The sequence below is a fragment of the Hylobates moloch genome, unplaced genomic scaffold (assembly GCF_009828535.3).
Source record: "Hylobates moloch isolate HMO894 unplaced genomic scaffold, HMol_V3 SCAFFOLD_11, whole genome shotgun sequence".
In the NCBI taxonomy this organism is placed as follows: Eukaryota; Metazoa; Chordata; class Mammalia; order Primates; family Hylobatidae; genus Hylobates; species Hylobates moloch.
The window spans coordinates 45,765,996-45,789,924 of record NW_026652286.1 but is presented as its reverse complement, the minus strand read 5'-3'; the positions used below and the strand labels follow the sequence as shown (position 1 = coordinate 45,789,924).

The window sequence follows — 23,929 nt, the reverse complement described above, 5'->3', positions numbered from 1 at the left end:
CAGAAAGTCTTTATATATTGTGAACGATCACCCTTTGTCAGTCAAAACTGATTTCAAAGAGGGTAAGAAGTCTGTGTTTCAGGCCGGGCGCCATGAGTCACACCTGTAATCTCAGCACTTTGGGAGGCTGAGGCTAGTGGATTTCTTGAGCTCAGGAGTTCAAGACCAGCCTGCGCAACATGGGGAGATCCCATCTCTACAAAAAAAAAAAAATCAACTTGTGGGGCATGGTGGTATGCACCTATTGTCCCAGCTGCTCAGGAGGCTGAGGTGGGAGAATCACTTGAGCCCAGGAGATCAAGGCTGCAGTGAGTTACGATCTCGCCACGGCATTACAGCCTGGGTGACAGAGTGAAACCCTGTCTCAAAAAAAAAAAAAACCTCATATGCTACATAATCAACAGAAAAAACAAAAACTGAAAATAGCTAAATCATATACAGTGAAATTACTTATTGACTAAAAGTTGATGGAAAAATCAAAAAAATGTTGGCTGGGCCATGATGGCTCATGCCTATAATCCCAGCACTTTGGGAGGCTGAGGTGAGCAGATCACCTGAGGTCAGGAGTTCAAGACTAGCCTGACCAACATGGTGAAACCCCGTCTCCACTAAAAATATAAAAATTAGCCGGGCACAGTGACGCATGCCTGTAATCCCAGCTACTCAGATGGCTGAAACAGGAGAATTGCTTAAACCCGGGAGTCGGAGGTTGCAGTGAGCCGAGATCGCACCATTGCACTCTAGCCTGGACAACAAGAGTGAAACTCTGTCTCAAAAAAAAAAAAAAAAAAAAAAAATTGACAAACTGCAGATCTGCAAAATTCATCCCAGAAAGAGTGGACATGATAGAAGATAGAAATAATGACCACAGGCCAGACATGGTAGCTCACACATCTAATCCCAACTCTTTGGAAGGCCAAGGTGGGTGGATCGCTTGAGCCCAGGAGTTCAAGGCTAGCCTTGACAACATGGTGAAACCCTGTTTCTACAAAAAATACAAAAATTAGCTGGGTGTGGTGGCACACACCTGTAGTCCCAGCTACTCAGGAGACTGAGCTGGGAGGATCGCTTGAGCCTGGGAGGTTAAGGCTGCAATGAGCCATGATTATGTTACTGCACTCCAGCCTGAGAGAGTGAGGTGAGACCCTGTGTCAAAAAAAAAAGAAAAAAAAAAAGGACCACAAAAGATAACTTACAATGGCAAGAGCTGTAATTATTATTATTATTATTTTTTTTTTTTTTTTGAGACGGAGTCTCACTCTGTTGCCAGGCTGGAGTACAGTGGCGTGATCTCGGCTTCCATCTCCTAGGTTCAAGTTATTCTCCTGCCTCAGCCTCCCGAGGAGCTGGGACTACAGGCGTGCACCACCCTGCCCAGCTAAGTTTTGTATTTTTAGTAGAGATGGCATTTCACCGTGTTGGCCAGGATGGTCTCGATCTCTTGACCTCGTGATCCACCCATGTTGGCCTCCCAAGGTGCTGGGATTACAGGCGTGAACCACCACACCTGGCCAGTTTTTCTCACTCGTAAAACAGTGTAGCTCTTGTAGCCCTCATACCCCTTCTTTTTTTTTTTTTTTTGAGACGGAGTCTCGCTCTGTCGCCCAGGCTAGAGTGCAGTGGCACAATCTCGGCTCACTGCAAGCTCCGCCTCCCGGGTTCACGCCATTCTCCTGCCTCAGCCTCTCCGAGTAGCTGGGACTACAGGTGCCCGCCACCACGCCCGGCTAATTTTTTGTATTTTTAGTAGAGACGGGGTTTCACCGTGGTCTCGATCTCCTGACCTCGTGATCCGCCCGCCTCGGCCTCCCAAAGTGCTGGGATTACAAGCGTGAGCCACCGCGCCCAGCCTCCCCTTCTAAGACTATCTTTTGCCTTTCTCCTCCCAGGGATTATACTTTGATTTACTAGATGAAGTGGACCTAAGCCTCCATTAATTCTTTTTGTTAGGGCCAAGTAAACACTTATTTGGCCTTTTGTGAATTAGGAATGTCAGTATATAATAACAATGTTTTCAACTTTTAACTATATACTGTTTACCTGTGCTTTTAAATTGGAAGATGGTTGTCTGTGTTTGGAGAAAGTCATTTTGACAGTCTTGGGGCTAGATGGGTTTTAATTATTCTTAGTAGAACCATTGCAGATATTTCCCATTAACTTTAATTGCAGTTCTCTGTAGAAAAATTTTCTGAGAACCCAATGTAATGTGTTCACTGAGCAAATCTTTTTTTCGTTTCATTTCAGTTGGAAAGACATCTTTGATCACCAGATTCATGTATGACAGTTTTGACAACACCTATCAGGTATTTTTGCCTATTTGTTGTCTATTTTGTGTTACAAGTAATATTCAATATTCAAGATATTTTTTAAAAATTATTTACATGCAGTTGTGGATGTAAAAGTACTTTCTGTAATCTGGAAAATGCTGTATAAATACAATGTGTAAATGATTTTGTCCAGTCCTAGGATAAACTTTATCATTTGATTTCTTTTGTCTCTTCCAAAGTCTGTTGAAATATATCTCCAATATCATCTAGGATGGCATTAGAAGTAATGGTGGATATTCTCTATAGATTTTGTCCAAGCCTAGGATTCTGTGACATTTTTTATCTACACTTGAAATTAAGAATAAATGAATAATGAAATTAGAAATCATTAACAGAAGGATATTTGGCACATTCACAGATATGTGGAAATTAAACAATATACTCCTAAATAATTAATGTCAAAGATGAAATCACAAGAGAAATTAGAAAATGCTTTGAGATGAATAAAAAAGAAAACACAGCATACCAAAACTTATGGTATACAACTAAAGCAGTGCTATACAAAAAAGAAAAGAGATACTAAATAAATAGCCTAACATTCTACTTTAAGAAACTAGAAGAAAACTAAACCCAAAGCAAACAGAAGGAAGAAGCTATTTTAAAATTTAGGTGTTATCATTATTCCTGTATGGTGAGGCCAATAGATCAGGAGATGATTGCCATTGAAAAGATAGTTTGTTATACTCACAGATCCTAAGAGAAGAGGGCATGCCATGCCAGCGGGGGCCACATGGGGAAGCACTGGGTCAGTTAAAAGGCAGGTGGCTGGGGAAATGTGGACAAAAGCCTTGATTGTGGTTTTCAGGGGAGGCACACAAGACAGGGTAAGTAGGTTTAGGATTAGCTAGTTCGGATAATTTCAGGGATTCTGGGGTTGAGGGGCTGTTCCTAGTTGTCTAGTACCTGGCCCAGGTGATTAGGGCAGTGTAGTATTGGTCCTCAGTGCCATAGAGGAGGTGCTAGGGTTGGCTTTGGATTGGTTAGTTTGCCTATGAAAGGAGTACTCAAAGGTGAGTTTACTATCTCTAAGGAAAAAGCTAATCCTGGCAGGGGCAGTCCCTCCAGTGTCATCAAGGACCCTTGATGTCAAAACATCAAAACTATAGAAAGTAAAAAGACATGCTTAATACAGAAGTTAATAAAGGTTAAAGCAGAAATATATGAAAGAGAGAACAGAAAAACAGTGGAGGAAATCAATGAAACCAAAAGCGGTTCCTTGAAAAGATCAAAACATTGATTAATTTTAGCTAGACTGATCAAGAAAAAAAAGAAGACTCAAGTTCTAAAATCAGCAAAGAGGGAACATTACCACCAACCATACAGAAATAAAAAGGGTTGACTGGGCGCAGTGGCTCATGCCTGTAATCCCAGCACTTTGGGAGGCTGAGGTGGGTGGATCACCTGAGGTCAGGAGTACAAGACCAGCTTGGCCAACATGGCAAAACTCCATCTCTACTAAGAATACAAAAATTAGCCAGGCATAATGGCGGGCACCTGGAGTCCCAGCTGCTTGGGTGGCTGAGCCAGGAGAATCGCTTACTCAGGAGGCAGAGGTTGCAATGCGCTGAGATCATACCACTGCACTCCAGCCTGGGTGACAGAGTGAGACTCCATCTCAAAAATAAATAAAAAAGGGTTATAATGGAATGCTGTGAACAATTATATGCTAACTAATTAGATGACAGGTAAAATGGACAAATTCCAAGAAAGACACAATCTACTAAAACTATCTCAAGAAGAAATAGAAAATCTGAATATATATATAATAAGTAGAGAGAATTAGTAATAAAAAAGCTGCCCACATAGAAAATCCCAGCATCAGATAATTTCATTGGTCAATTCTATGAAACATTTGGAGAACAATACCAATACTTTGTAAAACTCTTCTGAAAAATAGAGGAGAACACTACCCAGCTCATTCTGTGAGGTCAGTTACTCTAATATTCAACCCAGACAGAGATATCAAAATTAAACTATAGACCAATATCCCCTGTGAATATAGACACAAAAATTGTCAACAAAATGCTACCAAACTGAATCCAGCAACATGTTAAAAAGATATACACTATTATTTTTATTTCATTTATTATTATTATTGAAACAAAGACAGACTTGCTATGTTGCCCAGGCTGGTATTGAACTCCCGGGCCCAAGCAACCCTTTTACCTTGGCTTCCCAAAGTGCTGGGATTACAGGCATGAGCCACCACACCTGGCCTATGTGTCATTTAACAAGTGGAATATACAAAAAGCAATAAACATAATACATTCTTTGAATAAAATAAAGGACAAAATCACATGATCATTTCAATGTACACATAAAGAGCATTTGACAAAATCCAGCAGCCTTTCATGATAAAAACATACAACAGCAAACTAGGAATAGAAGGAAACTTCAAAATGATAACGAGCATCCATAAAAATGCCACATCTAATATACTTAATGTGAAAGGCTGAACGCTTTCTAAGATCAGGAACAAGTAAGGATGTCTGCCCTTACAACCTACACAGTTTCAATACAAAAAATCAAAGAACAAACAAACTAAAAGGAATAAATTAGTAATCTTAAGAGCAAGTACTTTGAGGCACTAAGCACATTGTAAATCTTTTACCATGTTAACTCTTTGAAATGTTTTTTTTATTACCACTACTTTTCAGTTATGAAATGTTTTTGTTAAACAATTGGGGAGCATAGATTTAAATTGCCTTGTTAAATGAATTAAAAAAATTTTAAGTTAAAAAAAGAAAACAAGTTACTCTTAATCTACTTATCCATTTTATATATATTATAGTTAGCATAAAAACTTGATTTCATTTGTCATTCGGTAGATTAAAGAAAAAAACTTGATTTCAATTGCTTTGTCTTTGTAATATAGCAAATGTTAATCTGATTAAGGCTGTCACTCATTAACTGCTGCTGTCTTGATTATTAAACCATTTTTATTTTTCAGAAAGGTTTTTAGGGTAATCTTAAAATCTGAATCCTCTTAGTATGTATTTTTCCACATTTGAAGTATTTATTTTAGGAATATGGCTTCTGAATTGAATCTTCCTGAAAAACAAAAACATGGGCATTTCTTTTCTAGGAAAGCTATGTAATGAGCCTTAGAGTTGGAAGTACCTTTATTTATGTCTTAGTTCTACCATTTAGTAGTTGGATGGGTTTGGATCAATTACTAAATTTTTCAGAATACATATTTTCACATCTGTAAAGTGATTATCATAATCCCTATGGATGGTGACTCCATTCTTTTTTGGGGGGAAAAACGTTCTTTTTTTTTTTTTTTTTTTTTTCCCCAAGAGATGGAGTATTGCTTTGTCGTCCAGGTTGGAGTGCAGTGGCATGATCATAGCTCATTGCCACCTTGAATTCTTGAGCTAACGCAATTCTCCTGCCTCAGCCTCCTAAGTAGCTGGGACTACAGGTACACACCACCACTCCCAGCTAATTAAAAAAATTTTTTTTTGTGCAGATGGGTTTTTGCCATCTTGCCTAAGTCTTGAACTCAGGCTCAAGAGATCCTCCTGCCTCAGCCTCCCAAAGTGCTGGGATTACAGGGATGAGCCAACATGCCTGGCCAAAAGCTCTGTTCTTTTGTGATTATTACCATTTACCATTGAGAACAACATTGATTGTTTTATTTCTTTCTTTGAATACTTTAGCACTTGTTTTCATAGTACTCCTCTTCATTATAACCTGTCAGCATTTTAGACAACTGTAATGTTCACATAGACAATCTACTAGCCTCCTGTACTTTTTGTTTCCATAATCTCAGACCTTCTCTGAAAATCATGTATTCTCTTCTCAGACCACAATCTTGTATCCTTCCAATTTTTTTATTCAGGTACTTTTACTATAATAGTTTCTACCCCAGTGGTTCACATCAAAACCTTCAACCCATTAATTCCTCCATGTTGTTTTTATTTTATTTTTTCATTTTTTAAAAATAATTTTTCTTCTAATTTTTTTTTTTTTAAGACAGGGTTTCACTCTGTCACCCAGGCTGGAGTGCAGTGGTGTGATCTTGGCTCACTGCAGCCTCCATCCCCCCAGGCTCAAGCGATTCTCCCACCTCAGCCTCCTGAGTAGCTGGAACTATAAGTGTGCACCACTATGCCTTTTTTTTTTGAGACAGAGTCTCACTCCGTCACCCAGGCTGGAGTGCAGTGGCGCAATCTCGGCTCACTGCAAGCTCTGCCTCCCGGGTTCACGCCATTCTCCTGCCTCAGCCTCCCACGTAGATGGGACTGCAGGCACCCGCCACCACGCCTGGCTAATTTTTCGTATTTTTAGTAGAGACAGGGTTTCACTGTGTTAGCCAGGATGGTCTCGATCTCCTGACCTTGTGATCCACCTGCCTCGGCCTCCCAAAGTGCTGGGATTACAGGTGTGAGCCACCGTGCCTGGACTCTTTTTTTTTTTTTTTTTGAGACAGAGTCTTGCTCTGTCACCCAGGCTAGAGTGCAGTGGAGCAATCTCTGCTTACTGCCTCCTGGGTTCAAGCGATTCTCCTGCCTTAGCCTCTGGAATAGCTGGGACTACACACGTGCACCACCACACCTGGCTAATTTTTGTATTTTTAGTAGAGACGGGGTTTCACCATATTGGCCAGGCTGGTCTCAAACTCCTGATCTTGTGATCTGCCCACCTCAGCCTTCCAAAGTGCTGGGATTGCAGACGTGAGCCACCGCACCTGGCCTTTTTTGTATTTTTAGTAGAGACAGGTTCTTGCCGTGTTGCCCAGACTGATGACAAACTCCTGAGCTCAAGCAATCCGGCTGCCTCGGCCTCCTGAAGTGCTGGGATTATTGGCATGAGCCACCGCGCCCGGCCCTTCCATGTTGTTTTTAAACATCGGGTCCTGTGTCTTCTGTCTTAACCTTTCTCCTTTTTTAGCTTAGACTCCATGGGAAATTCTGTAACTTTCTAGCCTCTTGATATGATTTGGCTATGTCCCCACCCAAATCTCATCTTGAATTGTAACTCCCACAATTCCCACATGTTGTGGGAGAGATCCAGTGGAAGATAATTGAATCATTGGGGGTAGTTTCCCACATACTGTTCTCATGGTAATGAATAAGTCTCACGAGATCTGATGGTTTCATAAAGGGAAACCCTTTTCGCTTGCCTCTCATTCTCTGTTGTTGCCTCCATGTAAGAAGTACCTTTCGCCTTCCACTATGATTGTGAGGCCTCCCCAGCCATGTGGAACTGCAAGTCCATTAAACCTCCTTTTCTTTATAAATTACCCAGTCTCGGGCATGTCTTTATTGGCAGCGCCAAAACAGACTAATACACTTCTCTTTGGTTCAATCACATATGCTTGGCAAAATTCGCGTTATGAACCCAGTCATCTCATTTCTCCTCATTGGTTCTTGAATACATTAATGTTGCTAGTGTCAACTAGGTTATCAGTTTACCAAGCACTCTTTGGAGTAACTATTTCATACTAACTCTATACTCCTCAAAACCTAACTTTACCACTTTTACCACTCTTCTTTGACCCTTACTTTGAAGACCTTGTTTCTTAGAGAAATGGAAAGTATAAGGCAGGAATGCCTGTATTTATTTTTCTTACCACGTCATCTGGGTACATGTAACAGTATTTATACCAATCCTCTTTCATTCCAGTATACTGCAGTAAATGCCTTCTTCCTATCAAAAGCCAGTCCCTAACTGTGCTAAATCTTATCTTCCCTGGCATTTGTCATTCTCAACATCTTCATTTTTCTTTATTTCCTGGAGTTTTTGTTATGTACCAGGCACTATTCTGCATCTTGGGTATATAGCATACTGCAGTGAACAAACCAACCAACCTTACTCTCATGGAACTTCTAGTGGGGAGAAGTTGGACAGTTAACAGTTAATCAAATAATTTATTAATCTAGTCAAAAGTGCTATAAAGAAATACATTTAGGAGGCCAGGCGCAGTGGCTCACGCCTGTAATCCCAGCACTTTGGGAGGCCAAGGCGGGCGGATCACGAGGTCTGGAGATTGACACCATGCTGGCTAACACGGTGAAACCCCATCTCTACTAAAAATACAAAAAATTAGCCGGGCCTGGTGGCGGGTGCCTGTAGTCCCAGCTATTCGGGAGGCCGAGGCAGGAGTATGGTGTGAACCCAGGAGGCGGAGGTTGCGGTGAGCCGAGATCGCGCCACTGCACTCCAGCCTGGGTGACAGAGTGAGACTCTGTCTCAAAAAAAAAAAAAAGAACGAAATGCATTTAGGAAAACATGATCTTAAGCATGATAATGATTGTGGCTTTTATAGTACTACCTAGCTGCATAATTTGTAAGTCACAACTTGCTATATTCAGAGAAGGAAGAGAGTACTGTTCTTGACTTACATACTATAAAATTTACTTTTAGTTATCTTTGTGATGTTGCCTATGTATGTCAACAAATGTACTTTGATGTTCGAATTAATACATTCTCAAGTGAATGTTTTTGTCATGGAAGAGAAAATGAAGTGTTCAGTGGAATATCTTTTTCTTTGCTTTTGAAGTCACCTTTTGAATTGCTGTTGTTTTACATTCTTTACATAGCTGTTCTTGAGTGTGAACTTTCTGCAGCCTATATGCAGTAATCTCATATTAAGTCAAAGTGAATGAGAAATGCATAAGCGTTTATATGGAATTTGAGAAACAGTTCAATTTTTTCTTTAAAAACCTATTTGTTAGAAATATTTGCGCTACAGGAATTGACATACATAAAGTTTGTGGTGTTTTATTTATGTAACTAAAAATATCTTATATATTGAAATGCAAGGTACTGGTTTACAGTATATAGATATGTGGGTAGGAGTGGTGAGAGTCATTTTCTTAGCCTTTGTTGAGTATCCTATCTAAAAATATTGACACCATACCATAATATTTTCTATAGTTCTTTTCCTGTTTTTTTTTCTCTTATACTACTCTCTAACATACTATTTTACTTAATTAGCTTATTGTTTGTCTGTCTTAGCAGACTGTAACCTCTGCAAGGGCATAGATTCTTGTCTGCTTTTTATTCTTTTACCACAGGATTCTCAGCTCCTAATGATGGTGCCTAGTAGGCAATCAATAAATATTTCTTTCGGCCAGGCGCAGTGGCTCATGGCTGTAATCCCAGCACTTTGGGAGGCCGAGGTGGGCAGATCACTTGAGGTCAGGAGTTCGAGACCAGCCTGGCCAACATATAGGGAAACCCTGTCTCTACTAAAAAATACAAAAATTAACCGGGTGTGGTGGTGCACACCTGTAGTCCCAGCTACTTGGGAAGCTGAGGCAGGACAATTGCTTGAACCTAGGAGGAGGAGGTTGCGGTGAGCCAAGATCACCACACTGCACTCCAGCCTGGGTGACAGAGCAAGACTCTGTCTCTCAAAATAAATAAATAAAATAAAATAAAATAAAATAAATAAGTAAAATAAATCTTTTTTTTCCCCCCCAGTATTTGGAAGGAATAGAGTTCAATAAATATTCCTGATGAATGTGGACAGGTTTACATGATTTTTAAATGTGTTCCGTCCAATTTGGGTAGAGACTAACTGCATGTTTGTTCATCACTCTTGGACCTTACACAGTATTTGCAAGTACGTGCTTAATAAATATTTGATGAGCAAGCTGGGCACATTGGCTCGTGCCTGTAATCCCGGCACTTTGGGAGGCCGAGGTCGGGGGGGATCACTTGAGGCCAGGAGTTCAAGACCAGCCTGGCCAACATGACGAAACCCCATCTCTACTAAAAATACAAAAAGTAGCAGGGCTTGGTGGTGAATACCTGTAATCCCAGCTACTTGAGAGGCTGAGGCACTAGAATTGCTTGAACCCAGGAGGCAGAAATTGCGGTGAGCCAAGATCATGCCACTGCACTCCAGCCTGGGCGACTGAGCGAGACTCTGTCTCTAAATAAGTAAATAAATAATTGATGAACGAATAAATGAGAAATAAATGGGGCAATGTGTATAAATCAGCACTTAGTGGATAATCAATTTATGTAATTTACTGTAGCTTTCATTCTTGAATATGTGTAAAAACATGTAAAGACTTACCAACATTGCATTGGTTTTTCATGTAAGGATATTATCTTTAGGCAGGGTGCAGTGGCTCATGCCTATAGTCCCAGCGCGTTGGAAGGCCAAGTGCGGAAGATCTCTTGAACCTAGGAGTTCCAGACTAGCCTGGACAACATGGCAAAACCCTGTCTCTACAAAAAAATACAGAAATTAGTGGGGCATGGTGGCATGCACCTGTAGTCCCAGCTACTCGACGGGATTGCTTGAGCCAGGAGGTTGAGGCTGCACTGAGCCAAAATCACACCCCTATATACCAGCTTGGGCAACAGAGTGTGAGACCCTGTCTCAAAAAAAAAAAAAAATTATTTAAATTTTATTTACAGAAGCATCAGAAAAGAATAAAATACTTAGGAACAAATTTAACAAACAGCATAAGACTATAGAAAACACTGCTGGGAGAAATTAAAGGAGACACATGTATTAGTTTGTTCTCATGCTGCTAATAAAGAGATAACCCAAGACTGGGTAATTTATAAAGGAAAGAGGTTTAATAGACTCAAAGTTCCGCATGGCTGGGGAGGCCTCAGGAAAGTTACAATCATGGCAGAGGGGGAAGCAAACATGTCCTTCTTCACATGGCAGCAACAAGAAGCACAGAGCAAAGAGAGGGGAAATCCTTTTATAAAACCATCAGATCTCGTGAGAACTCAACTATGACACACACAAAATTCTATTTTCCTGCCAACAGAAATAAAATCCCCAACTGATGGACCACTTTTCTGATCTAGTTTTTAATTGTTTTTTAGGAACTTAAAATTCTTAGTGACTCATATTTTAAATGCGCAGACTCAGTTTCTGTTTTAAGGAATATGGCACAAAGATATTTAGGGAAAAAGTATGTATGTACACACACATACACACATATACATAGTATATGTGCACACAAACATTAATGAGGTGGTTAAACTTCTAAAATAGAGTCCATATCAACATCCTCTTTCTGGGGTCATTTGTCTTTCTTCCATTCTTTTTATTTATCTCCCCTAATTAATATTGGACTGGTTTTTAACTTGTATACTTTTTTTCCTTTCTTTTTTGTAGTCTGCCTTCTTTCTATTCTCTTACTTCACCATTTTCTCTTGATAGAGAAAATAGCAGCCAGGCAATAGAACTTTACATGTGTTTTCACCACAGAAGGAAGCTATCATTGTGTGGTACAGAGGAAAACTTGTTTTCCTTACCTAATGACTTTTATTTTATATTGGAAAAATCATGTCTGTTATGGAAAGTTATGATGTTTGTGAGTCTCTGGCTGTCTATGGCATTAGGACAGTTGACAATATATCAGCAATATTTTATAAAACTGCTCTTGGGGCAAATACCATTCTGAGTGGAAAACAATCAGATACTCAAACTAAAGTTCAAATACAAATATTTAAACCAAAGTTACCATTATCGTGTTATTTGTAAAATGAGAAAAATAGGGATGAGAATAAGCTACCTGGCAGGAATGTATAAAGATTAGAGATGTTCATGTAGAAGGCTTAAAACAATCTCTGATATGAAGCAAGTGCTGAATACATGGAAATCATTATCACTGGAAATTTTGTTTGTCCTTAATTGACTATGTTGTATTGATTTGTTTATTCATTATTTCTTCCACAATCATGAGTCCCATTTGAATCCTAAACTGCTGGCCACCATTAAACTGTTTATTTGTTAACTTCTTTGTTTTGTTTTACAGGCAACAATTGGCATTGACTTTTTATCAAAAACTATGTACTTGGAGGATCGAACAGTGAGTAATATTTTCAGTGTGCAATTTTCTGCAACATTCCAGGTTAGAAAACTGTGATCAAAGTTATCAATGATTGTCACCATAAGAAGTACTTAGCAAAGTTACCAAAGATAGTTTACAGTTGTTGAGAAAAACTCTTATTACCGAGCGAGTAGTACTTGGCAGTCATCTTGATTTGGAAAAATGAAAACAAAGAGCTTTACAGAGAATTAAAGGAGAATTTTTATGAAGAAATTAAAGCTACTAAAGACCTAAATGCCACTCTTGATTTCAATTTGTGAACTTCAAGATTTTTTTTGTCAGGATAGGATGTGTATCAAAGTGACTGACAAAAAAGAAGTTATGTGGGCTGGGTGTGGTGGCTCACACCTGTAATCCCAGCACTTTGGGAGGCTGAGGCAGGTGGATCATCTGAGGTCAGGAGTTTGAGACCAGCTTGGTCAACATGATGAAACCCCGTCTCTATTAAAAATATAAAAAATTAGCCAGGCGTGGTGGCGGGCGCCTATAATCCCAGCTACTTGGGAGGCTGAGGCAGGAGAACCGCTTGAACCCAGGAGGTGGAGGTTGCAGTGAGCTGAGATTGCGCCATTGCACTCTAGCCTGGGCAACAAGAGCGAAACTCCGTTGCAAAAAAAAAAAAAAAAAGTATATTTATTTGTTGGATTTTTGTCTTTCATCCTTTGGAATGTTTTCTTTAAATACAGTGTAAAATCTGTATTCTAGCCCACTACCCCTTGAAGACATACTTGTCACCTAAACAGTGAATATCTTAAATGCAGTATTTTGAGACCTGCACCCAAAAACATTATTTTATTTCCAGTGTTATTTCTTATGTGTTTTTTTTCCTGAATATTCTCTTTTATGTTTTGATATATAGCATGTCATTTCTTAAAATTTGAAAGCGGCTGGGTGCGGTGGCTCACGCCTGTAATCCCAGCACTTTGGGAGGCCAGGGTGGGCAGATCACCTGAGGTCAGGAGTTCAAGACCAGCCTGGCCAACATGGTGAAACCCCATCTCTTCTAAAAGTACAAAAATTAGCTGGGCGTGGTGGCGGGCGCCTGTAATCCCAGCTACTCGGGAGGCTGAGGCAGGAGAATTGTTTGAACCCGGGAGGCAGAGGTTGCAGTGAGCCAAGATCACACCACTACACTTCAGCCTGAGCGACAAGAATGAGATTCTGTCTCAAAAAAAAAAAAAAAAAAAAAAAATTTGAAACCTTGGAAACTACTTTATCATGATGCAAGAACTTGATACTTGTTTTTAGGCTTTTCTTCCTGTAATATAGATATGAGATAGTCCGTAAAGACATTTTTATGTAGGGCTGCAAAAAGGTCTTCCTCCTTTTTGTTACATTATACACACACACTCGCGCGTGCGCACACACACACTCGCATATTCTGGGGAAAAACGAATGGGAGAAATACAAGCACAGTAGTTAAAGACCCGGTTTCAAAGCATTCTAGACCCAATAGGAAAGAGACACATTTTAGCTTGAGAGAAGCTTTCAAAGAAGCATTATTTCCTTTACTCTGATAGCTTAGGCTGCTCATTGACATTTACCTTAGGTTTTTTTGTTTTGTTTTGTTTCTTTCTCTGTATTTAACCATCAACAGTCTACTTTTTGCCACCTGGAAGGCCTAGGGATTCAAATAGGTTTTAGGTAGGGAAAAAGGAAGCCATATTTCTGATTCTGTGAAACTTTTCCCAGTGGCATTTTCCAGTCATTTGTGTTTGGAGTATGCAAATTTTTAATATTTCTCCCTTTTGAAAAAGGAGTTTTGTGTTATTTTCTTTCCTCACTCCCTGCAACCTCTTGCATGAGTCTTCTTTCTACTTCCTTCCCACCCTCTCCCTTTTAAAAAAAAATTGTTTCTTTTTTCTTTTTAGTATTAGTTTGGTTTTTTTTTTTTTTTATTTATTTTTTCCCATCTCACAGATCAGGCTTCAGCTGTGGGATACTGCGGGTCAGGAACGTTTCCGTAGCCTCATTCCCAGTTACATCCGTGATTCTGCTGCAGCTGTAGTAGTTTACGATATCACAAGTAGGTATATTGCAACGGGTTGACATTTCTTATTTTTCTTGCTTGTTTGACTGATTTTGTTGTTAGGTACGATTGCAATTATGGGACACAGCAGGTCAAGAGCGGTTCAGGAGCTTGATTCCTAGCTACATTCGTGACTCCACTGTGGCAGTTGTTGTTTATGATATCACAAGTGAGTGGAGGGAATTATGCATTTCTAATCTTCTTTCAGCCTTTAGCTTAGCTGCATGCATGTTCTTGTCTTGTGCTTGTTTTCCTTACTGGCATGTAAAAATAAGTTTTATCATAGTAAATTACATACCAGCCAGGTCAGAAATATTTGCTTTGGTGTTTATACCAATATGCTTTATATGTAACTGTGCCAGGTTTTTTGCCCCAGAAATTTTCTTTTGGGTCCAATTATGAATCCTCTTCAAGGGTTTCTTAGTATCCTGTTATTCGTAAACCATACCATAATTATAGTTGGAGGAATGTTTCCTTGATCTCAGATTTCTCTAAAATAAAATAATCTGCATTTAAGTCTCTTGCCAAGTTTTCCAAATCCTCCAAGCTTTCTATTGAGGCTATTACAAGCTTCTGCTAGCCAGCTTTTCTCTGCTTTCCCCTTCCAGCCGTTCTCTCTCTGTAGAGGAAGACAGAGAAAACATAATGTACAGTTTTCTATTAATCTTTTTTATTTGAATCATATTTTGGTTCTGTGACTGATTTATTGACTTTGTTGCTAACAAATTACACTTTCATTTCTCTCCAAGAAAAAAATTTTAAATAGGAGGTGAAACAACTAGTAGTCTTTTTCTTTTTTCTAAAGATTGAATAATGCCTGTGGCCTTTTAAGTGACTGTAAATTTTCCCTGAAGCATTGGTGACTGACAAGAAAATGCCTTCTGATTGAAATTGCCTTTGTAAATTGGTTTATGACCTATATTAGGCAATATTAAACATTATTCCATATAGTGGTTCATAATTTATAGGAAAACCAGGGTCTTGAACTCCTGGGCTCAAGTGATCCTCCTGCCTCAGCCTTCTAAAGTGCTAGGATTAGGCCGGACACAGTGGCTCACGCCGGAAATCCCCACACTTTGGGTGGCCAAGGCAGGCGGATCACCTGAGGTCAGGAGTTTGAGACCAGCCTGACCAACGTGATGAAACTCCATCTCTACTAAAAATGCAAAATTAGCCAGGTGTGGTGGCGCATGCCTGTAATCCCAGCTACTTGAGAGACTGAGGCAGGAAAATCATTTGAACCTGGGAGGCGGAGGTTGCAGTGAGCCGAGATCGTGCCATTGCACTCCAGCCTGAGCAACAAGAGCAAAACTCCGTCTCAACTACAACAACAACAACAACAACAAAAACCAAAGTGCTAGGATTACAGGCATGAACCATTGTGCCCAGCCCAGTATCTGGGGCTTTCTTTTTAAATTTTTAAAAAATATGTACCACACTACACAGATGTAGTATCTTGGGCTAAAAAAAATCTTAAATAGACAAAGGAACTATTCATTTGGACTAGTAATACTGTTACTATACATTTTTGCATATCTCCTCAATTAGGAATCGTTATCTAATAATGAATAATTGTGCTGGCAAAATTAGAAGATTGCATTCAAGGACTTTTTTTGAGATAGGTGCTATATGCAGTCTTTCTTCCTTTGCACCTTTACTTTGGGTTGCTGTTTGTTTTAAAAAAAAGAGGTATGTTCATATTGTGCATTGACCCGTTTTGTAGCTTTAAAATGTTTGTGCTTACTTTAACCACAGCAAGTGAAACCTGGTGTATTTTTTTTAAATCCACAAATGTGATTAAATATTAGTATGTTTAGCTGCTTTAATAAGTGTTGAAGTACTCTACTTAGAATCCAACACTAGAAAAGATAAATTTTGTTACAAGCGTTTCTGATGCATTAAACAAATAAACTTTAGGTTAAAGTGATCACAAACTGAGGAAGCAGTGCAAACAGTGGTGTTGAAAGCTATTGAAAGGCTTTACAAATTTTCTGGATGTGTTGGGACTTACTGGCTGACATACTTTGGAAAATGCTTTCTTTGTCATGTTTGGTATGTGTAAGTGATCAAAAAAGCATTGTGGCAATGTGACACCATATTATCTGCCATAGCTGTCCTTATATTTCAAAAAGTTTTTTTTTTTTTCAGTTAAATACTACATTGCACTCATTTGGTCGTGTTCAAAAAATTTTTAAACTACTCTAAAAGGAACCTTGAAGATTTTATTCTTGTAATTTGTTTAAATTGCTGACAGTTGTAATCAGATAAAATGGAGTCATGTTGCAGGCACATTAAAAGTGGGGTACTAATGTGCCAGCCCCCTTCCAACTTCCAGGGCTTTTTTGGAGGGAGGTGCCCACCACCTGGGGAGGCATTTTTCAGCAACACTAATCTCTCTGTCTACCCTCCTATACCAGATGTTAACTCATTCCAGCAAACTACAAAGTGGATTGATGATGTCAGAACAGAAAGAGGAAGTGATGTTATCATCATGCTAGTAGGAAATAAAACAGATCTTGCTGACAAGAGGTATGGAGTTATTTTATGTGTGTGTAATGTTTGATTTCTGTGTTATGCAGCCTTTTATTTTTGTTCACTGAAAAATTGTTTTGAAAGGAGACATGCTTAATCCTTAAGTTTATGTCCTCCCCTGCTTTTCTTTAGCGTGGGAACCTCAAATATAAATGTAAATATTAAACACCCAGTCCTTAAGGGAAATGAATTTTATTTTGTTTAAGCCCATGTGTAAATAACTCTTGTGCAAGTTTGTTTAGACATGAAGCCGGTAAATATTTTGCATTTTTTAGATCTCATAAGCATGAAAAGTGTTTTGTTAAAGAGCAAACCATTTTGGAAAAACCTTATCTTTAAAAATTGTTCATAATGATTAAATGCACACTCTTTTCTTAGTAGTCTTCTTATAAACATTCGTTATAATTCAGTGGTGTGCATTTTTGTTTTTTGGTTGTTGTTTTTAATTGTGTGGCTGAGCCAGACTGTGTAGTTGCACTGAATAGCTTGATTGTGATACCTTAGTCAAATGAGCAAAGTGATATTCAAGTCACAGGATGCAAAATATATTAACATTCACTGTAGAACCCATGGCTTGAATCTTTGCTTTCAGCATTCTTAAGCGATTTACTGCATATTCTTTCTGCTTTAAATAGTTTTGACTATACTACTTAATAGTAAGAGCTTTTACTATTTATTTGTTTATTCATGAGATGGATATTGAAATTCGGGTAATGAACTTGTGACATTAATTCAAGTGTTGCAAAGAAAGCCATTGTTAAAAGACTTGTGGAGATGTGAAGCCCATTTCTGCCCATGGCACCTCAGTTAGAATTGTTAGTACAGGCCGGGCGCGGTGGCTCACAACTGTAATCCCAGCACTTTGGGAGGCCAAGGACAGTGGAACACTAGGTCAGGAGTTCAAGACCAGCCTGGCCAAGATGGTGAAACCCCGTCTCTACTAAAAATACAAAATTAGCTGGGCGCTGTGGCATGCACCTGTAATCCCAGCTACTCGGGAGGCTGAGGCAGGAGAATTGCTTGAACTGGGGGAGCGGAGGTTGCAGTGAGCTGAAATCGTGCCACTGCACTCCAGCCTGGGCAACAGAGTGAGACTCCGTCTCAAAAAAAAAAAAAAAAGAATTGGTAGTACAGTTGCAAAAAATTCTTTCTTAATTTAAAAGTAAATTCGAAATGATTTCATCTTTTCTTTATAAAAATCTGTTTTGGACATGAATTGCTATGAAGGAAATTTTCACTATTTTATTTATCCTCACTCTAGAGACTTTGTAGATACTTTTTTTTTTTTTTTTTTAGATGGAGTCTCATTCTGTCACCCAGGCTGGAATGCAGTGGTGTGATCTCAGCTGATTGCAACCTCTACCACCTGGGTTCAAGCGATTCTTCTGCCTCAGCCTCCTGAGTAGCTGGGATTACAGGCGCCTGCCACTGCATCCTGCAAATTTTTGTATTTTTAGTAGAGACGGGGTTTCACCATGTTGGCCAGGCTGGTCTTGAACTCCTGACCTCGTGATCCACCCGCCTTAGCCTCCCAAAGTGCCAGGCGTGAGCCACTGCGCCCTGCCAGTACCTTCATTTTATTTATTTATTTATTTTTGAGTTGGAGTCTCGCATTGTCACCTGGGTTGGAGTGCAATGGCGCGATCTCGGCTCACTGCAACCTCTGTCTCCCAGGCTCAAGCGATTCTCCTGCCTCAGCCTCCCAAGTAGCTGGGATTACTGGTGCCTGCCACCATGCCCGGCTCATTTTTTGTATTTTTAGTAGAGACGAGGTTTCACTGTGTTGGCCAGGCTGGTCTCAAACTCCTGACCTTGTGATCCGCCCACCTTGGCCTTCCAAAGTGCTGGGATTACAGGCATGAGTCACCGCGCCCGGCCTCTTCATTTTTAAATAGAAAAATTGTATATCTGAATTGTTTCCCTTTATAGCCAGAGTTATCTGAGGAGTATGCTTATAAGGATTTTTTTATTGCGTAATATTTCAGTTGAGTGCACAAATGGTAGAAACTTATCAAATTATATATATATATATTTTTTGTTTGTTTGTTTGTTTGTTTGTTTTTGAGATGGAGTTTTGCTCTTGTCGCTTAGGCTAGAGTACAATGGCACAATCTTGGCTCACTGCAACCTCAGTCTCCCAGGCTTAAGTGATTCTCCTGCCTCAGCCTCCTGAGTGGCTGGAATTACAAGAGCTTGCCACCACATCTGGCTAATTTTTGTATTTTTTAGTAGTGACGGGGTTTCACCATGTTGGCCAGGCTGGTCTCGAACTCCTGACCTCAGGTGATCCACCCGCCTGGACTTCCCAAAGTGTTGGGATTACAGGCATGAGCCACCACGCCCTATCTAAAATTATATTTATAATAATTCTTCTTTAAGGTAATATTTGTCATTTGCTTTGAAATTACCATCTTTCTTGGTAATCTTTGCCAAACTATCATCTCTCAACTGTTCACATTTAAAAGAATTAGAGCTTGTTCATTCCACAAAAATGATTTTCAAATGGCTAAAATACTTAATTTTTTAAAGCATCTTTATATTTTGGCCTTTTATAAGCATGGCATGAAATCCTGAAGCCATAAAGGGAATGATTGATAAGTTTGAATACATAGCATATTCTCCTGTTAGATTGACTATGATTCAGAAGATTTAAATGCACAATGTTTTCTTTTTCTTTTCTTTTTTTTTTTTTTTTTTTTTTTTTGAGACAGAGTCTCGCTGTCTCCCAGGCTGGAGTGCAGTGGCGCAATCTCAGCTCACTGCAAGCACCCCCTCCCGGGTTCGCGCCATTCTCCTGCCTTAGCCTCCCGCGTAGCTGGGACTAGGCACCCGCCAGCACGCCCGGCTAATTTTTTGTGTTTTTAGTAGAGACAGGGTTTCACCGTGTTAGCCAGGATGGTCTTGATCTCCTGACCTCGTGATCCACCTGCCTCAGCCTCCCAAAGTGCTGGGATTACAGGTGTGAGCCACCGCGCCCAGCCCTGAAAGCCAAATGAAAATAAATGTTTTAAGGAGAAGACAGTTATTAACTATGCCAAATGCTCTTTAAGGTCAAACCAAATGAAGACTGAGAATTAACCACTGGATTTAGAAGTTTGGAGGTTACTAATGTTGTTGACGAGTAGTCACACTGAAGTGGTGGAGTTGAAAATCTCACTACAGTAGGTTCAAGACAGAATGCTCCTCTCACCTCTGAAGTTATAAGATAAGATGAACAAGATGACCCTATTTATATTAATAATAGTAAAAGAAAAATCTGGCCAGCGTAGTGGCTCACCCCTCCCAGCACTTTGGGAATCCAAGGCAGGCAGATCACTTGAGGCCAGGAGTTCGAGACCAGCCTGGCCAAAATAGCGAAACTCTGTCTCTACTAAAAATATAAAAATTAGCCAGGTGAGGTGGCACATGCCTGTAATCCCAGCTACTCGGGTGGCTGAGACATGAGAATCACTTGATCCCAGGAGGTGGAGGTCAGTGATGTGAGATCGTGTCACTGCACTCCAGCCTGGGTGACAGAGTGAGACTGTCAAAAAAAAAAAAAAAAAGCCTCTATAATTAAAGCAATGTGGTCTTGCTGCATGAAAAGTTACGGAAAAGTAGAACAGAGTAGAAAAGCTAGAAACAGGCGAACGCGGTGGCTCATGGCTGTAGTCCCAGCACTTTGGGAGGCCAAGGCAGGTGGATTACCTGAGGTCAGGAGTTCGAGACCAGCCTGGCCAACCTGGTGAAACCTCGTCTCTACTAAAAATACAAAAATTAGCTGGATATGGTGGCACGTGCCTGTAATCCCAGCTGCTCAGGAGGCTGAGGCAGAAGAATTGCTTGAGCCCAGGAGGTGGAGGTTGCAGTGAGCTGTGATCGTGCCATTGCACTCCAGCCTGGCTAACAGAGTGAGATTGTCTCAAAAAAAAAAAAAAAAAAGAAAAAAAGAAACAGACCCAGTTTCATATGGAAAATAAGTATGAAGGTGGTACCTCAAATCACTGGGGAAAATGAACTATGTAATAAATTGATTGGAGTAACTGGTTAAGTGTATAGAAAAGATAAAATTGGATCAGGTTCTCCTATTACACCAGGACAAATTCTAAAGAGATTAGAGATTTAATTGTGAAAATAAAATAAGGACTAACTGAATTCTGGTTCTTAATGATACTAATGCTATGACACAAAATAAGGGAAAATGTAAAGTTTGATTACTTTAAACATTATAAACAAAGCAAATGGCAAACTAGGGAAAAGTATTTGTAAATCATATCAAAAATGGCTAATATCCCAAATAAAAAAGTCTCTAAAAATAGAGAAGAAAAAAGATAAACATCGCTATAGAAAAATTGACTAGAAATATGAACGGTTCATGGAGAGAGTAACGTAGCTCTTAATTATCTGAAAAGAAGCTCAGTCTTGCTCTTACTGAAGTACTGATTGAAACTGCACTGAGAAATATTTTTGCCTCAGATTCAGACTGCCAGAATTCCAAGTTTGTTGAAATCCTCTGCTAGCAAGGCTATAAGGAAAGCAGTTACTCTCATAAATTGCTGAGGCAATGCAGAATGGTAATACTCCTATGGAGGAGAGAGAGTTGATTTTTGGCAATATCTAGTATAGACATTTAGCCCTTGACCTGGAAATCCCACTTCTAGGAATCTCCTCAAGATACATTGGTAAGAGTACAAAAAGACATATATACAAGTCTATTTCCTATAGCACTATTTGTAATATCTAGCACTATTTGTAATGTCTGAAGACTGTAAACAACCCAGGTGCCCACAAAAGGAAAATGGTTTGACAAACTTACGAACATCCTTTTAAAGGAGTACTAGACAGGTACAAAAAGGAATGAAGAATGTATATATTACTGTGGAGTGAATCTTCAGGATATATGACTAAGTGAAAAAATGCAAGGTGAAGTAGTATGTAACATATGGTACAGTTTACTTAAGAGAGAAATACCGATGTATATACACATTACCTAAAACAAAATGAGGACACTACTGGGCTGCCATCCCAGCTGGACTGCTGCTGTGGAGCTCGGCATCAAGTACTTCCAGGAGAAGCTTCAGCAGGACCTGGAGGCAGAGCATGGTGGAGGTAGAGGATACAGCCCTCACACCACTGTGCTGTATGTCCATCTTTCAAGTCCTGGTGGTGCCCGCAGAGTTTGAAGGGAAGCCACTGCTTCAGAGATACCAAGTGGTAAATGCATGCCTAGTGGAAGTGTGCTCCTCTGCATCTATGCCATTGAGCAGAAAGCCTTTGAGTCCCAATTAGTGGGCCCATGAGTGGCCAAAATGAGGGACTGGGACCTGTATAGCCATTAAACTATAAATCAGGGCCAAAAAGGAAAGATAAATTATAAGTTTAAAGAAAATGGGCTAGGCATAGTGACTTAACACCTCTATTCCCAAAGGAAGCTGAAGCAGAAGGATCATTTGAGGTCAGGAGTTCGAGGTTACAGTGAGCTACAATCCTGCCACTGCACTCATGTGTGCAACAGAACGAGACATTGTCTCAAAAAAAAAAAAAAAAATTAACTTTTTTTTCAAGGCTGAGTCTCGCTCTGTTGCCCAGGCTGGAGTGCAGTAGCACAACCTCGGCTCACTGCAACTTCCACCTCCCGGGTTTAAGTCATTCCCCTGCTTCAGCCTCCTGAGTAGCTGGGACTACAGGGATGCACCACCACACCCAGCCAATTCATATTTTTAGTAGAGATGGGGTTTTATCATGTTGGCCAGGCTGGTCTTGAACTCTGACCTCAAATGATCCACCCGCCTTGGCCTCCCAAAGTGCTGGGATTACAGGCGTGAGCCACCACACCTGGCTAGATCTTAACTGTTTTTAGTAAACATGTTGGTGATGATGTTGGATATTGTTATTTCAAAATGATTGTCTGTATTCTGCATGAAATAAGTGAATACTTTGCTTAATGATTGTCTTTGGGAACTGGGATTTTGGACACGGGAGATGGAAATACAGATATAAGATTAATAAAGTTAAATATAAAAAATATAAGCATGAATTCATTACATTTTTTAGCATTTGAAAATTTTTAATATTTTCTAGCTCTGTCTACTGAAAAGATTTAAACCAGGAGGAATGAGCCCACATTACCATATGTAAATACTGTTTCTTTCCAAAGGAACCAGGGCTACTTGAAGAAATGACAAATTAGGCATCTGGGCCAGAAAATGTAAACAATGGGGCTGGAACATCATGTCATACCATAAATCAAAGAAAGACCATTGAGGTTATGTCAGATTCAGGAGAGCCAACTCAAAGAAGCTTTACTGGTCAAACTGTAGGAAAACTTGAAAATCAGTAATGACTATAAAATATGTTTAAATCCACGAGTCATAATAATAATAATAAATAATAATAATATACTTAAGGAGAAAACTCATTGGTCACCTTTGGAAGATGCCAGAGACTGACTCGAGCATTTATCCTCCTTTCCTCTGCTTCCCTCCGTCACTCCCTCCCTCGTTCCAAGTACCTCAGGATAACCAAATAATTGAGAAAGTTTCTTTCTGAAGAAGTATTTAATTTGCTATAAAGGACATTGGAATAACTGGCAGTAAAGGATGTTATTGGGATAATTGACAAGAATAAAACCTATAGATTCAATGGTGGTATGATGTTGATGTTAATTCCCAGATTTAATAATTGTACTGTGGTTATATAAGAGAATGTCCTTGTTTTTAGGAAATTCACACTGCTGAAGTATTTAGGGCTAAAGGTCTGCAGATTGGCAGTTTACTCTCAAACAGTTTTTTAAAAGTGTTTTAGAAAATTTATATACACAGAGAGAATGAGAAGATAAAACAAGCAAATGTAAAATCTTAACAGTTGGAGTGTTATGTAAGAGAATGTTCTTGTTTTTAGGGAGTGGAGAATTCTAGAATAATAATTTCTTGTAGGCAAGAAGGGAATGGGATCTAATACATAGGTGTAAGTTTTGAGAATAAGGACAATTCTTTCATAGTAATAGGACTAGAGGTAGAATATAAGGGCACACTTGCAAGTAGATGGAAGCTTGTGGAAATTCTCTTCCATTGCCCAGTTTTCCGTGTTGTAGGAAGCAGGGTTTGTCAGCTGATAGTTTAAATCTAACTAATCAGAACATTTGTATATTTATGGAATACTTATCTGCCAGCTTAAGCATTAGGAATACCAATATAAATGACATAATCTTGCACTTGAGAGCTGACAATTTGAGACACAGTGCT

The 23,929-nt window shown here is 39.5% G+C and overlaps 1 protein-coding gene across 2 annotated transcripts in view; it reads left to right on the top strand.

Annotated features, from left to right (window-relative positions):
* The first annotated feature begins 2,220 nt into the window (after positions 1-2,220).
* RAB6A (RAB6A, member RAS oncogene family) overlaps positions 2,221-23,929 on the top strand; it is a 61,054-nt gene continuing 39,345 nt past the window's right edge. The window contains exons 1-4 of one of the 2 annotated variants that reach the window (XM_032166909.2): positions 2,221-2,303; positions 12,071-12,124; positions 14,238-14,343; positions 16,592-16,703. In XM_032166909.2, coding sequence (XP_032022800.1) covers positions 2,274-2,303; positions 12,071-12,124; positions 14,238-14,343; positions 16,592-16,703 — 302 coding nt within the window. In that variant the 5' untranslated portion in view covers positions 2,221-2,273. Of the gene's footprint in view, positions 2,304-12,070; positions 12,125-14,065; positions 14,172-14,237; positions 14,344-16,591; positions 16,704-23,929 lie in introns of both variants that reach the window. The other variant, XM_032166910.2, reaches the window with a different exon arrangement.